Here is a 15,272-nt window from a genome sequence, read left to right on the forward strand (position 1 = left end):
AGCCTGTTCAGGGTGCATCTGTTTAACCTGTTTCAGCAGTCTGTGGTAAAGGGCAAGTTTAATACTTATGCTTTAAACAATTAAGAGCTCACAGCTTCTTTTAAAAACATGTCAAACCAGATCAGTGTCTATATGGGGCTTACCACTTATGCAACACAATAAAATGATATTCCTAAAGGTCAAAGCTAAACTGTTAATCATGACTGAACATGCTCCAGTAACGTTTAAAGCGATGATGTTCGAAACTGCACCTGACAAGGTAAATTACTCTGGTTTGCTAAATGAATATGTTTCACGTTAGTCTTGTTTGGCCTCATTGTAAATATCTTACATACATTTTAATCACCGGCTGTAAATAATATAAAGTGAATCGTGTTCACATGATTTCATTCCTCAGTGGAAGCTTCTGGCTTCTTTTGGACAACAGCATCTGTGTCTCAGGGTACTGCCGTATGATTGACCTGCCAGTACAGAGGGCGCAGTGTGGAGTTTCGGGATTCGCTTGAGTAAGCACAGGAGTGATACTGGGGCTGGTGGCGGCCTGGCCTTTAGAATAGCGTTCCATCATCAGATGAATTCCTCCAATGCTGTAGAGTCATTTATGGCTTGTTACTCTGGTACACACATGGCTGCTGAGAAGAGACCACACACTACTGCCTTCCACAGAGTTTCTGCCCTGTCTCTACTGAGCACGCTCAGCTCAGCACATTACCCATGGTTCTTTTCTGTGTTCAAGAGAGAACAAGAGAGGCGCAAAAAGCCAGGATTTCAGTAAACTGGCACTGACGTGTAAAAGCAACAGTTAACAACATAATGTGTTCACAGTGCCAGGCAATTATCCTAAAAGCAGCATAATGACATCATACTAGCCTGAACGTGGGGCCTCACAATTATCCATAAAAATAACATTGCATTATAACATTATAGTGTCTACACGGTGCCAAAAATTATTCAAAATTATCCAACAGTAACTTGCCTTACACTATATTCTCACAGCGGCTAACAAATGAAAGGACAATGCTATACGTTAATCTATAACAGAATGCATTTTAAAATCTGCTTTCACAGGTGGTTAACCTTAAGCAAAACACTGGACCACCAAGTGCTCTTAAATGCGACTTTTTCGTAACGTTTTTCCTCTGTGGAATGTTTAGCATTGACGCCGCTCGCCGTTATTCCGAGTCGACCGTTTGCAGCCGTTTACAGTGCGCTAGCATTACGGCGCTATTTAAATGCGTGCCGCCACCAGACGTTCATAAAACTGATTTAAAAAGAGCAAAAGAAATCTCGGCAATTTTGTAAAAGCATATTTTAGCTCACGGATGAAAACAAAAGTGACTATTTCCTTAAACAGGCCAGTCTTGTAATGCAGCAATCGACCAGCAAGCAAAAGACAAACACTTCATGGAAACTGCAGACTCCCAGTGTCTGAAGAGTCTGGTAGCAGGCAGAGAGCCAAATCAAGCATTTCACATAACATAACTTTTGAATGGAGACAGCACTCACGACTCAGAATTATGCACAAGCAGAGAAAATGCTGTTGCTGTTGCCAGTTGTATCAACATGAATAAATTCCCAGTCTTAATAAGATGTAGTGCTTCCATATGAGAGTCTGTGGGATGGGTTTTCTGTGTATCATTCCAAAGATAATCTTACTTTAGATGGGAAACAGCAGCAAAGACATACTGTAAACATAATGAGTGTTTATCTTATGTTATATTATGCTAATTGGAGCTTTGGTTTTAGGGTTAGTGTCCAACTTGACTTGGCAACTGACAGTCCAACAAAACAAAACTAAATCAAACTACAGGGTCGTTGAAATGAATGCCTTACTACAGCGCTGGTGTGTTTTCTATTCCTACCAGTTGTCAGGATTCTGCAGGTAGAATGTGGTCAGCATATGCCTCTTAACCTCCTGACATCCCCCATTTATGCCTAACTATAGTACACATTGACTAGACAGGTGCAGACGACAGTCCTACGATGACTCATTGTCTGTAAGACACAATGGCAGGCCACGCCCAAGACACTGGCAAGCCACGCCCATGACAGTGACCATTAAAAATAACTGCCTGTGCTTTCTGGCGTTCTTCAAGTAGGCTAGATTTCCATGTCCAGATTTTAAGTCAGGCCTTACAATTACAGTTACAATTACAGTTACTTGTCCACGATATAGCACAATGTATGTTCTTATTTCAAAATTATATCTTGCTGACTGTTTTGTAATCAAAGGAGCCAAAGGATTAGTCTTGTAAAGGGCCAATGTTGGAATATAGCATTTAGCAACATGACAATCATAACAGCCCGTACATACGTGTGATTGGTAATCTGCAATGCAGCCTATCTTTATTTGACTTGTGATAGTATTTTCTGTTGTATATACATAAGTAGAGATATCAAAACCGTCACGCGATTACAAGATACTGTACACTGCGAAGTAGAGGCACTTAGGTGCAGAAAGCCTGCCACCTGGTGGTAATTTGTATTAATACACCTACATAAAAATTTGACTTCGCAGGCGCTCACATCGACTTACTTAATTTACATATAAGGGCGGCTGCGGTGAAGTTCACTACTAATTTGCTCGGGGACAGCGCGTATCGTTGTGTTCTGTGGTTGTCGTTGCTCAAACCCACAACCTTGTCATCGCACACTTAGCTAAATGCACAGCATTCGGCAGGTAAAAACACTGCATCTAGGCTACCGTTATGTGAACGTAACCACACATTAGAAAACGCAAGTCTCCTACAACCAGGTGCAGCTTTACTCATCATTACTTATTTGTGTAAGGTGCCTGGCAAGGAGAGCCTTCACCACCTCTCCCTAATTGTTGATAGTCGATTATTTGCTAATTGTGTGCACCTGATCTGTAAGGGAACCTGCCTATTGGCTAACTAGTCACACCTGAGTAACTGAAGCCTGATTAAATACAGGTGTGGCTGGTGAGCAGCAGGGAAGGCTCACTTTGTCCCTGCTGGTGGTTTGCATAGGCTGATTTCCTTTGTTTTGTTTTCTGGGTTTCACAATAAATTATTGTTTCTTTTAACCTTTGTTCCTTTTTGGCTCATTCATGGGAGAAGTGTCAGCCAGCTTCTTGACAGTGCCAAGTTAAAAACTGTACACCCACAATGTGAATAAGGAAACATGTACACTTGCTGTCGGTCCAAACCATTTAACCACATGTGAGGTCTGATGAATGACCCACCCCTCCATGCGTTTTTCTTGTAAGAGAACGTATGGTTAAATTGATCACATCAGTGCAGCAGTGAATGGGTGTGTTTTATACTTCTGATTAAAATGTTCCCAATCATGTAGCCTGATGCACGTGCACACCGCCAAGCGAAACAGGCCGTTTCCACTCTGAGCCAGGTGTGGGTGGGGTTAAAATTGGGTCACTACAGGTAAAGCTGGTTGGCTGCCTATCAGTCTAAAAGGCTGGGTGTGGTTACACTACGATTTGGCAGAAGTTAGCATGTTGGTGGAGAATGTGAATGTGAAGGAGGAACTTGCCAAACCAAATTCCAACTAAATCATGTGATTCTCCCCAAAACAGAACTGAAAGATTAAACGCATCTAGCCAGAGCAGGACACTGTTCGCTACACAGGGGGAATGAGGGCGGGTTCTCATTAAATTCCCATCAGGACCTATCCCTTCCGAGCAGGCTAAGTAAGAGTGATTGGCAATGGCAAAACATGGGAAAAGACAACATCTCATTTTCTAATGTTACAGACCAAAGGATGAATGAGGATATTTAAGTCTAGGTCCAGCTGGACCCTTTCTACACCTGCCTACCTTGTTTGAGTACTGGTGCTAGTGTTGTAATTCTGTAGCTACCTGCAAATGAAGGTGAAGTAAGGAAATGCAGTTTATTTTTTTTAGACAGACCAATGTCTCCTGGGGCCGTCTAATCACAGGTGAAAATGCAAAATGGACACCACCTATAAGATGACCTGCTTGTGAGCTTGTGTATACAAATGGAATGATGTAGAATGTGTATTTGGGCGTTTTTTTTTTGGGGGGGGGGGGATCTTCTCAAAGCAAGACAAAAAAAAAAAAAAAAAAAGAGGCACACAAAACAACCCTCAGCCAAGCCAAAGCTTATTCTAAATGTTTATTACCTAACAAATTAAATAACATATAATACATCATGTCTTTTGATTATTATAAAGGCTATTAATAACATTATTTAAATACAGTATTCGTACGTATGTATGCGGCAGCATTACCATAGACGTGGTTGGAATTCAAGTAAATTTTGAGGTCTTTTCCCAAAACGCTCGCCATCTCAACTTGTATTCCGAAATTAGTTCAAAACACTTCTGGCTAATTCTGATGTGGTTAGATTCACGACACGCTGTGCCACTTCACACCCCTCCGTCCTCGGGAAAATGTGCTTTTCCTTTCATCTTTAGCGGTGCTGTGCTGGTAGGTCAGATCCAAACCTAAAAGAAGAAGAAAGAACAGAATCAGTGTAACCACTGTAAAATGTAACCATGTAACCTAATGTAACCACAATTATTAAAATGTAACCAAACGTGAACACGACTATTAAAATCTATACAATTTACATCCATGTAGAATAATTTGTATGATTACAGAAATAACTGCTTGGGAGAAAAAATGTGTCTTGTGCTGTGCTGGTAGATCAAATCCAAACCTTAAAGAAGAGGCAAGAACACAGAGTCAGTGAGAAAGCAGTGTGGTGTAAAACGAAACCTTGATTATTAAAATATATACAATTCATACACATTTCAAATAATTTGTTTTCAAATAATTTGAAAAATGTATGCTTGTCAGAAAAAAATGTCTTGCATTCACCACTTGAATATTTACTAAGAGGCAATTATAAAGTGAAGAGCTGAATGCTGGGTACAGAGTAGCCTCCTTCAGCAGAGGAGGCAGAAATGAATCCATGTGTATACACAGTAAAACAGCTTCTCCTGGCAACCACTGTGTCTGCTGGGTTCCACTCCAGCACAACTCTCAGTTAATTAGGTTTAACTTGATGTGCTAGCTCTTTACTTGAATGTGCACATTTATTTATTTCTATGTTTAGTCTTGCAGAAATTCCTTGTGAATGAAATGTGCTGTTACAGATATGTTTCCACTAGTATTAAAAAAATCTGTTTCTTCAACATGTTTTTGTGAATATCTGTCTCTTGGTACGGCTGTCCCAGTTAAGGGTAATTAGTTGTTCAGTTTCTTGTTGTAGGCCCCACTGAAAAGCTAATTACTCTTGATCAACTCTTGAGAAGCAGGCGTCTCTGCACAGGTACCGCATGGTCTCACTCCCATTGGCACTGAAGCTCGTTACCTGACCGTACCTTACCTTACGAAATGAGGGCCGGGCGGAGGCGGGGCCTAGTGGGGCGTGTGGAACTGGCCGTGGGTGTTGATGGACTGCTGTAGCTTCTCCTCTTTAGCGCGTCTGCAGTGGCAAAGCTGGGGAGGGAACACAGCTGGAGGTCAGCTTCCTGTCCCCCGGACCGAAACCAGCGCCGGCGGATCGGCACGATGCGCACGCACGCTTCCCGTCCCGCGGACCGAAACCAGCGCCGGCGGATCGGCACGATGCGCACACACGCTTCCTGTCCCCCGGACCGAAACCAGCGCCGGCGGACCGGCACAATGCCCACACATTCCAAAACATCAGAAATGGCAAAACACAGACCCACGTCTACAGGCCATCTGTGCATTCCTTCCAGTGTTTCCAGCTAATAACATTTCACTGAGGCTCTAACACACTGCCCTTCACAAAGGAAATGCCACAGAGTGTTGCGCTGAATCTGAAGCTTAATTTCCACTTTTGTATGTAACGCCAACACAGCGTATAATATCTACAAAAACACTGTGTGTACACTGTGTGTACACTGTGTGTAGATATTTAGGGTATGTATGCCTGTTTATAAGTTATATTATCTATGTATTTGCATGGCAGATGCCTTTATGCAAAGTAACCTGCATAACGTTGTTTCACTTTTTTAAATACTACATGCTTATACAGCAGGTCGCTGACTGAGGCAGCTCAGCTCAGGCTCTGGGCTCAAAGCCACAACAGGTTCCCACCTGGGAAATTACCCTGCAGCTTTCTGACCATACAGGCAGCTCCCAATTACTGAGCTCCAGCGGCTTCTACAGAAACTCAGATACAAAGAGTTACAGAGGACCCTCGACATTCACAGTGCATGAGTTTGAGAGATCCCCATGACTGCAGTACTGTATTAAAAGGGAAACGAACCGGCAACCCGTTGGTTACGAGCCCTACTAAATACCACCACGCCACGCTGCAGTAGTGGGTAATGAGGGATTATAATTGGATTTGTTCCAGACACAGCATAACCACATTTCCAGTATAAATACAACGCAATAACGCAACAAACAAGAGCTATATGTGCATAATTACATAGTAATGCTATAAATGAGTGTGAAATGTAAAATAAGCGTAACAGTGTGTACTGGTGTGAGAGTGAGACATTTACATTTACATTTATTCATTTAGCAGACGCTTTTATCCAAAGCGTCTTACAAGTGAGGTAGGGTACGACACAAGTTAAAAAAGCACGAGGAGTCAAAAAAGCACGAGGAGACGGACAGAGCGGCGGGCGTTACCGTTCTCTTCTCCATGAAGCTGGTGAGGAAGTCGTCGATCTCCGTCTTTCCCTCCAGGAAGTGCTCGGCCGTCTCCTCCGACTCCTCCTCCGCCTGGTGCGCCGCCACCTTCAGCCGGGCCTGCAGCGCGCTCAGGCTGCAGCTCTGCCGGGGGAGAGCCGCACAGACCCCAGATCAGCACCGAGAGCCCGGGAACAGACCCACTGCCCTGCCTCACTGATCCCGGGTCAGCGTGGATGGCCACCGGCTGCCTCTAGCCTTGCTTTAGAGCTGTGAGGCCTGCCTCACTCAGACAGCCTCGTACAGGTCTGGTAAGAACTGTGTGCTCACCTGAGACAGGTATGCATGGACTACCTCCGACTTTGTTGGTGTAGAAAAGAGCAAACAGCACAATGTGCCCATTTTTTTAATTCCTGTTTAAAAACCCCAATTACTTAAACATGCTTTCCAATCTTACTAATGATTATAATTTTTATTTTTCAATTGCTTACTTATTTATTTTCCATTGTTCAGCAAGTTTTTTATTTCATGGAAGTGTGTTAATTGGCTTCCTTTCCTTTTCTGATTTTAATCAGCTTTACTCTGTAATAACTAACGACCATTGGCCAGACACATGCAGCTAGTTTGTAAGGCCTAGGACTGCCTCCAGTTATAAATGGTCTCCATATAACTGCCAATCTGGCTCCACTGCATGTAACTGATATTTCCTTTGCCATTCAGTCAAAAACAAGGGGCCCAAACTCAGAGGTTTGCTTCTGTGCTGACTCTGACTCTGACTCTGACTCTGACTCTGACTCTGACTCTGACTCTGACTCTGACTCTGACTCTGGAACTGTGATGATGTCACAATGAATTTTCCCTCACCCGAGTGTTCCACAACACTGCTACATCATCTCTCTTACTTTAACAGCCTTCCTCATGCTAAAGAATGGACACTTAAAGCAGGAAAGGTAAAAATTTTCCCTTTATGTTACAAAATAAATGTCAAAAAAGCTGTTCAGCACATACGAATCAATGAATTCCCCTCCTGGATACCGGGAGGCCTTGGGGGCTTGAAAATCTATTTTTACTTTCAGCAGGCCTTGAGTAGGGGGGCCGGGGGTATTGTTGTGCAGTGTAGCTACCGGACTGCCAAAGTAATATTTGCTTCTTCTTGCATCATTTCACATCGACGGGTGGTAGAAGCCGGACACAAAACATGCCGACCCGAGCACCAATCACAGCACGGGAGTTTCAGACAGGGAGAGGGCAGAGACCCTCTCATGAGCAGCGGGAACAGTGTGCTCCTGGCATGGCTTCTAGCAGCAAGCCCAACCTCAGAGATTCAGCACTGAATGAGCTCAGGCGTTTCACAAGGCCTCTGCTCAGCCCAACTGCAGCACGCTTTTATCCATGCTTCTGAATCACATATTACATTACATCATTGGCATTTAGCAGACGCTCTTATCCAGACCGACTTACATACATGTAGGTTACAGGTTTATCCATTTATACAGCTGGATATTTTTACTGAGGCAATTCTGGGTTAAGTACCGTGCCCAAGGGTACAGCAGCAGTGCCCCATCAGGGAATTGAACCAGCAACCTTTTAATTACCAGTCCTGATCCTTAACTCTGCTGCCCACTACCTTAACTGCACAAGACCCTTTTTCCCCTTACACAATGCTTTTCACTAACCTCGGCCAGAGCTGGACTCTCAACAAGAAACAAGACAGTACAACATTTACTCCTGGGATCAATCAGCGTCTGTTTGTATGTGAAATGCCTGTTTTACCTTTCCTCAATACAAACACATTTTGATTAATTTATCACAGTACTCACTGAGCTGTGTGAAGTAAAAAGGAAAAGGCTTGCATTTATTTTCCTGTCAGAGTTAAGGACAGATGTTGGTTGAATCCAGGCTTTGGTTAAACCCATGACTCAGACTGTGCTGCAGTCAAAGGGATGAGAGACTGAGAGGCTGGGATTATCCTCCAGTGATGTTCCCTTGTCTGAGGCTGGGATTATCTTCCAGTGACGTTCCCCTGTCTAAAACTGGGATTATTCTCCAGTGATATCCCCCTGTCTGAGGTTGGGATTATCTTCCAGTGATGTTCCCCTGTCTAAAACTGGGATTATTCTCCAGTGATGTTCCCCTGCATCTGGCCTGGGATTATTCTCCAGTGATGTCCCCCTGCATCTGGCCTGGGATTACCACTCAACATTCCTTACCTCGCTCAATTCATGCTGTCTCTGCATCTTCGTCTCGAAGGAGGACTTCATCTGTGTCAGCTGCTCGTACTGAAAGCAAAAGCCACAAACGACACATCAGTGAAAGCCCACCGCTTCCTCCTGTACAGTAATCAGATGTAAACGTGTGTGATGTTCCACACAGACAGCACACAAGGCAGAGAGTAAAGGCCAACACTCAGTAGTGCCTAGTGATGCAACCCCTTTCCTGATAAGCAGTTCACAGTGGTGATTAACTCTACAAGACATGGGACAGTGCATATCTGCCTGTATTTTTCCTGGATAGAGCAGCACAATGGAATCTCAAGTAAACTTAAAATCTGTACTCGGACTTAAAATCGGACTCCACTTTCAAGCAGCAGTGGTAAAGTGCATTCTATGACTTGGACTCTTGTAAAACAGTGCAACGTCTGACCTCTAACATGGATCCCACATCAGCAGTTCAGTACAACTAGATTAAAAAGAAGAAAAACGCATGCAATGGTGTCTTGCACACCCACCATACCATCACCACATGGGCTTTCTCCCTGCTTAGTGAAAGCTCAGCTTGGCTCAACTTTGGACATGTAGTGCTGATTTCCACCAAACGCAGACAGAAAACAATCAGAATTCACGGACCCATTCTAGTGCCCACCCCAAAGTCCTGGACACTTAGGGCTGTACAACAGTGGCTATCATGAGAGCTCTTGTCGCAGGTGAACGCTGGTCTGAGAACGATGTGATACTTACTTTGAACAGCATCTCCTGTCTCCTTCCCTCCAACTGGGGCTCCAGCTGCAGATTCTTCTCTGTATAAAGAGACAGAGAGACAGACTGGTTACCAGACCCAGATGGCTTAATGAACTGACTGTCAGATTGACTAACAGAAAGTAGATACAGACACAGATACTTAACAGCAGAGACACACAGACAGACATTCAGAAGATTAAATATGTTGTCCATCAAGGTATAGCATAACTCGGCTGTATAAACCAACAGGGTTTAAAGACTCTGCACACCATGTCTTGCCTCCTTTTTGCACACGTTTACAGTAGCACGTTCATCCACAGCTGAGCAGGTAGGGTCTTCTTTTATCTTTTTCATGATAATACGCCATTACCACAGGGACACCAGCACTGTTTAACGCAACATATGAGTAACGCATAATGGATATGCCTAAATGTCAATGCATGTGCACTTGCATAGGAAGTTGAGAGGGGGAAAAAAAATACGTTTCAGATCAGACGAGACAAGCTCTGTCGGTTACGGCTTTTTAATTACAAGCAGTAACTCCTCCCATCACGGTCGAGATGACCCAACTGGGCAAAATAAGGCCACCCTCTCTGATCGCTGAGATTGGCTACTCACTGGCCATTTCCACGATGCTGTTGACCAGCTCCTCCTTGTCTGAAGACACCTGCTTCAGCTGCGGGAGACTGACGAAAAACTCCAGCAGGACGTCCTCCTGGTCGCTCATGTTCTTCAGCTGAGCCATGCTGGATACACCAGGGGGGAGGAGCGGGTTAGGAGACCGCACCGGTGTGCAGAACACCTTTCCGAAAACCATGACATTTAAGTAACAATATCTACACTTCCACACCGCAGAAGGTTATCTCAGCCATAAACACTCTCATTTATATCACAGGCAAAAGAGATCAATTTACACTTAAGAACTTTACTATCTTCATAACCTGGCAGTCCTAGTGGCACCGTCCTTCCATTTGATTAATGCTCTCTAGGAAATCAAATTCATTAAGTGGTGACATTTTATCTGTGTGGTGATTAATTTTCATTTCCTTAAATAGCAACTGTACAACTCCTGTGGAACTGAATCCAGGTAGGCCTAATTCGGCTGTGCAGGACCCTCAATGTTTACCACACTGGCAGCTGAGGAAATACAGGTCTACCTCATTTCAGACAGCTCCGCAAACGACTCAGGAATCTCAGGCATCTTGTACATGTGGCCGTTTAGCCCCGCCTGAAACACGGAAAGAACACGGATGACATGGCACGTCAGCACTCCCTGAGAACGCACCGACCAAATATCCACACACACTGAAACTCTCCTAGATTCACAAAACAAAATAAATAACCTGATGCCTTGCCACAAAAGTGTTTGGACAAGTACCTGTACAGCTCAGTACCGGTTCCCTAGACTATGGACAATGACCTTCTGTTCCTCAAACATTATATAATGAATTAAAAATGCTTGGGGGGTTTTGCCCATTGGGAAGCCGGCTAAAGGAACTTATAAGCATGAAGTTTACTGATGAGAACAGGTGATTTGCCTACATTTGCCTCCCGCCCAGAATGTATCGCCCTCTGTGTCAAGTCTGGTCTCGAATGGCGACAGAGTTTTGGCTCCCCTTACGAGTAACAGCAAGCCATTACATGCCTCAATTATTCTGCCTGGGAAAAACCGCTTCCCAGTTTCAGTGTGAAATTTACCTGTAACTCATGCTGGCAGAATCGATCTTGAAATAGCTTCTCTAGGCAGTCCACTTTATTAACTTTTTTAAACACAAAAAACATTTGAAACCCATCGAAAGTCTCTCATTGCAGAGAAGAGAAATTCAATGCCTTGGGTCTCCCATTTCTCTTATACATTTATACAATATGTTTTATATTACATACCAATGTTTTTGAGAGTGTATGTGCTTCTTACAGAGTTCACAGAACTAGAACTAGACAGAGCACAAACACACACAAACAAACAAACACAGTGTATAACAAGAACGTCTTCGCCAAACGACATTCACAGAGCGGTGCCCGCAATCTTTCTGGTGAATTTATAACAGCACTTCTGTATTTATGAAAGTATCAGATATCATAACACTGTGACAGACAGATGCATGTCCAGGTGTGCTCTGTCATGTTCTCTATGTGCTGTTGTTCCTGCGACTTTATTAGACATACTTTTTTCCCCCCTCTTATTTTGTAAGTCACTCTGTAATATAGGGAAGTTTAATAAAGAGAAGGGGCCCTTCAGCCCACCCTGGCTTGTCATTATGCCTGCAGTCCCGACTGTATCTAGCACACCTGGTCAAACCTGGTCCTCATCACTTCACGGGTGTGTGCTGAGTGTGGAAGCGTGAATGCGAGATTCGGGGTACCTGGGCGTCTGTCGTGGGCACGGGCAGAGGCAGGTCTGTGATGAGGCCGTAGGCGGGCGCCGCGGCCCTTGGGGGCGCATGCGGCTCCGTCCCCGGGTGGGGCATGGGGACAGGGCCGATGGGGCGGGGGCTGTCCTGAGGCGGGAACGCGGGCAGGAAGTGGAAGCCCTGGGGAGGGTACGGGGGCATTCCTGACGGTTTGTACATGCTGGAACAACAACAACAAAAAAAACAACATCCATATTTAAATACATACAAAACATTTTACAGTAAGCAAGTGAAAATGAAACAAGCACAATAATGTGACACAAGGAGGAAACAAATTGAGTGGCAGAGTTGCTGTGATTCGATTGCGATTATAACCACAAAGAGGAAGTGACCGGCCGAGCCCTCTTCCCTCTTCCTCTCCTCTCACTTACAATGGAAAGCCGGCGGGACCAGGGATCAGGACTGGCGGATTCTTCCAGAACTCATCCAGCAGACTCTGTATGACCTTCCCCAAATCCGAGTGCATTCCAAACTTCACGACAAAAAACAAGCACCACAAAAGAAAAAATGCTGATTAGGTGTTTAGGTTTTGAGACACAGCAACTGAAGTCAGCGAGAGAACGTCAGCTTTATGCTGATGTAGACAAGTAACTTGTTTTACATAAAACCTATGATGTGGCTGAGTTGTGTATAGGTAGGGTAACTTGTCTTGCATCCAGTCTGAATCTCAGGTTAAGTGTCTTGGGTCTGCAGAAAGTTACTTAACCTGTGTCTCTTCAGTAAATGCGCCTTGCTGCATATATTGATAATACCTTAAATGACACCTTGTACCTCGTAAGCAAATAAATATTGTTTTAGAATTTTAGAATAATTTACAATTCTATATATAACATTTTTCCATTATTTTTTAAGCTTCTTTTTGCATGTTTTTAAATGTGTTGTTGTCTTCACTCACTCACATTCACTAATATAGATCTACTGTAAATCTGGTGTGCTTTCAGACAGGTACCCACATTGGTTATGAGGGGGCTGGTGACCATCGTGCCATTGTGACTGTCGACTAAATGGTGGGCAACAGGTGGGTAGATGCTGACCGCTGGCTTCTCCTGGGGAAACTGGGGTGGAAGTAAACTGCGGGAAGGACAGGACATACCAATAAGCACGTCCCAAAACACAATACAACCTCAAACGTTCAGAGCGAATGATCAGTACTCCACCACTTCCTGTATTTATATTAAAAAGACCTGACAGAGTAGAAATTAAACCAACTGCAACCGCATGACAGCTAATGTCATCATCATATTCTCCAGCGTGACATCGGTATAATTTGATAATGTTTCAGTTTTCCCTACGCCATAAATACTCACATGTTAACGCTGACAGTTGTGTTGTTGACTGTGAAGGGAATTCTGTACTCCACATTCTTCTGAATCTCGGCTATGCTGTGAACATACAGAGCCAGGGTAAAATATAATCAGCTCGGTAATATATCATAACATGTAATATATTATCGGCTTTTCAGGTTATCGAAATATCGGGTTGTTACTAGTATGCGCAAACCAACTCTTCAAAACATTTCTGAGGCAGCTAGATAGCCAGCTAAGATTATATCTATGGACAGGCAGACACCACGCTAACTGGCTAAGTACCTTTTTAAAGCAACGCTGTCGATACTTTAGCTCAGGTGGTTAGCTAGCTACCTAGCTGGCTACCTAGCTAGCTAATTAATTAGCCATTGTTACATGTTAAGAGGCATGCACATCAGAAAGATGCTTATTTTAGCCCGGAGAGTACCTCGTGTAAACAATACATAATACTTTAAGCTGGTGTAAACAATGCATAATACTTTAAGCCAAGGCAAAATAACCTCGGTGCAGCACTGATGACAACATAACATCATACTAGTGCAGCTGGTTAGCTAATTAATTAGCCATTGTTACTGTTCAGAGGCATGCATATCAGAGAGATTCTTATTTTAGCCTGGACAGTACCTCGTGTAAACAATACATAACACTACAAGCCACGGCACACACCCTCGGTGAGGCACTGGTGACTAGATAACCACCAGCACACACATGTTATGTAGTACTACTGTAGCTAGCTAGCCTGGCTAGCTCTGGAGCTACGGTGGACGGCTTACTTGGAGTGCGCAGACTTGAGAGAGTCTATCTGTCTCTGCCGCTGCTGCTGCAAACTATTCAGAGGTGGAAGCGGTCCAGAACCCTTGGATAAGGGGAAAATCCAGTTCATCCTCCTTTGGCTGGACGCGGGCTGAACTTGATGGCTCTGCTTAGCTAGGTGATCACTTGAGTCTCGGCCAAGAGAGAGAGAGAGAAACAAAAACAACCACCGCCGCGACAGGATTCAGCGAAGGTTAGCCGATCAGCTACGACTTCCGCGATAACATACCCGGCTGGCTATAAACACGTTTTTATCGATGTGTCCTCCCTTGAAAGCATTTGTCAAAAGGAAAAATTCGCCCTGTCATTCGCTGCTAGCCCGCTAGCCAGCTAGCAACCGTCCAACACTCCCAGCAAGGAAGACAACAAGCCGTGTGCGCCGAGCAGAGGCTTGGTAATGTTATTTGCGTTTTACGTCATCATGTTTTTCAATAAAAAAAATCAAATCATTAAAAATGGCGGCATAACTTACACAATTACTTTATTATAGTTATAGCAAAAACAGCAATCCGGGGAAAACTGCTTTAAAACGTAGTTTAAACGTGGTCGAGATATGTTTCTGTAAGGAGTTGAAAGGTCATTGCTTATTACTAAGTGATGACGCAGCGGACTTGCGCAGTAGTGTAATGCTAAGCAAGTTGATATTGAGAAAGATGATGAATGAAAGTTGTACGTTTGTTTACTGTTAAATAAACTATAGAATAATCATAAACTTATATCACGATCCCTAACGATTTAAGCTGTAGCCAGCCATCTATCTTGAAGCAACACCAAGCCTAGCTAGCTAGGCAATCTGAAAAAAATGTTCCTGAGAGCAGCGGATTGAACGTCAACGCAGCAAAACAACTACAGCTAAATTAGCGTAATGTTTTATTTTTAGGCTAACAGTGGTTGCAAGGCAGGGGATAAAGACCGCTGTAATTCAATCAAATTCGTTAGCAAGTAATTTCTCAAACGTCAGGTGGCTGGCTTTAGCTACCAAGCGCACTGCACCGTGTGCTAACAGGATTTCAGCGAACCTACTGGATGCGCAATTGTTCATGAACAATGTATGGATTAGTAGTTACTGGTGTTTGTGATCTCAACAGGGTTCTCAACAATGGTTTCATTCTACTGGCACCAGTGCTATATCGGTTAGCTAACATATATAGTCTTGTTGTGAAATAACGTTCAC

The 15,272-nt window shown here is 43.8% G+C and overlaps 1 protein-coding gene across 2 annotated transcripts; it reads right to left on the bottom strand.

Annotated features, from left to right (window-relative positions):
• Positions 1-4,201: 4,201 nt before the first annotated feature.
• Positions 4,202-14,641, bottom strand: vps37a (VPS37A subunit of ESCRT-I). 2 transcript variants are annotated; one of them, XM_036517430.1, is made up of 12 exons: positions 14,059-14,641; positions 13,286-13,360; positions 12,932-13,049; positions 12,350-12,450; positions 11,931-12,138; positions 10,725-10,795; positions 10,186-10,313; positions 9,568-9,626; positions 8,821-8,889; positions 6,611-6,754; positions 5,331-5,443; positions 4,202-4,443 (listed from the first exon to the last, which is right to left on the bottom strand). In XM_036517430.1, the coding sequence occupies exons 1-11, from the start codon at positions 14,166-14,168 to the stop codon at positions 5,363-5,365; spliced, it is 1,164 nt and encodes a 387-aa protein (XP_036373323.1). In that variant the 5' UTR covers positions 14,169-14,641; the 3' UTR covers positions 4,202-4,443; positions 5,331-5,362. The 2 variants fall into 2 exon arrangements, with proteins under 2 accessions (XP_036373323.1, XP_036373324.1); XM_036517431.1 differs by lacking the exons at positions 4,202-4,443; positions 5,331-5,443; positions 6,611-6,754 and adding an exon at positions 8,684-8,755 and having other exon boundaries at positions 8,794-8,889.
• Between the last annotated feature and the right edge of the window lie 631 nt (positions 14,642-15,272).

This window comes from Megalops cyprinoides, chromosome 22 (assembly GCF_013368585.1).
Source record: "Megalops cyprinoides isolate fMegCyp1 chromosome 22, fMegCyp1.pri, whole genome shotgun sequence".
Classification (NCBI taxonomy): Eukaryota; Metazoa; Chordata; class Actinopteri; order Elopiformes; family Megalopidae; genus Megalops; species Megalops cyprinoides.

Coding starts and splice junctions, on each gene's coding strand:
- vps37a (XM_036517430.1), bottom strand. CDS start 14,168: ATGAACTGGATTTTCCCCTTATCCAAGGGTTCTGGACCGCTTCCACCT. Junction 12,451..12,931: donor CCAGCCCCCTCATAACCAAT/GTGGGTACCTGT, acceptor TTTGTCGTGAAG/TTTGGAATGCACTCGGATTT. Junction 10,796..11,930: donor TGCCCACGACAGACGCCCAG/GTACCCCGAATC, acceptor TCCGTGTTTCAG/GCGGGGCTAAACGGCCACAT.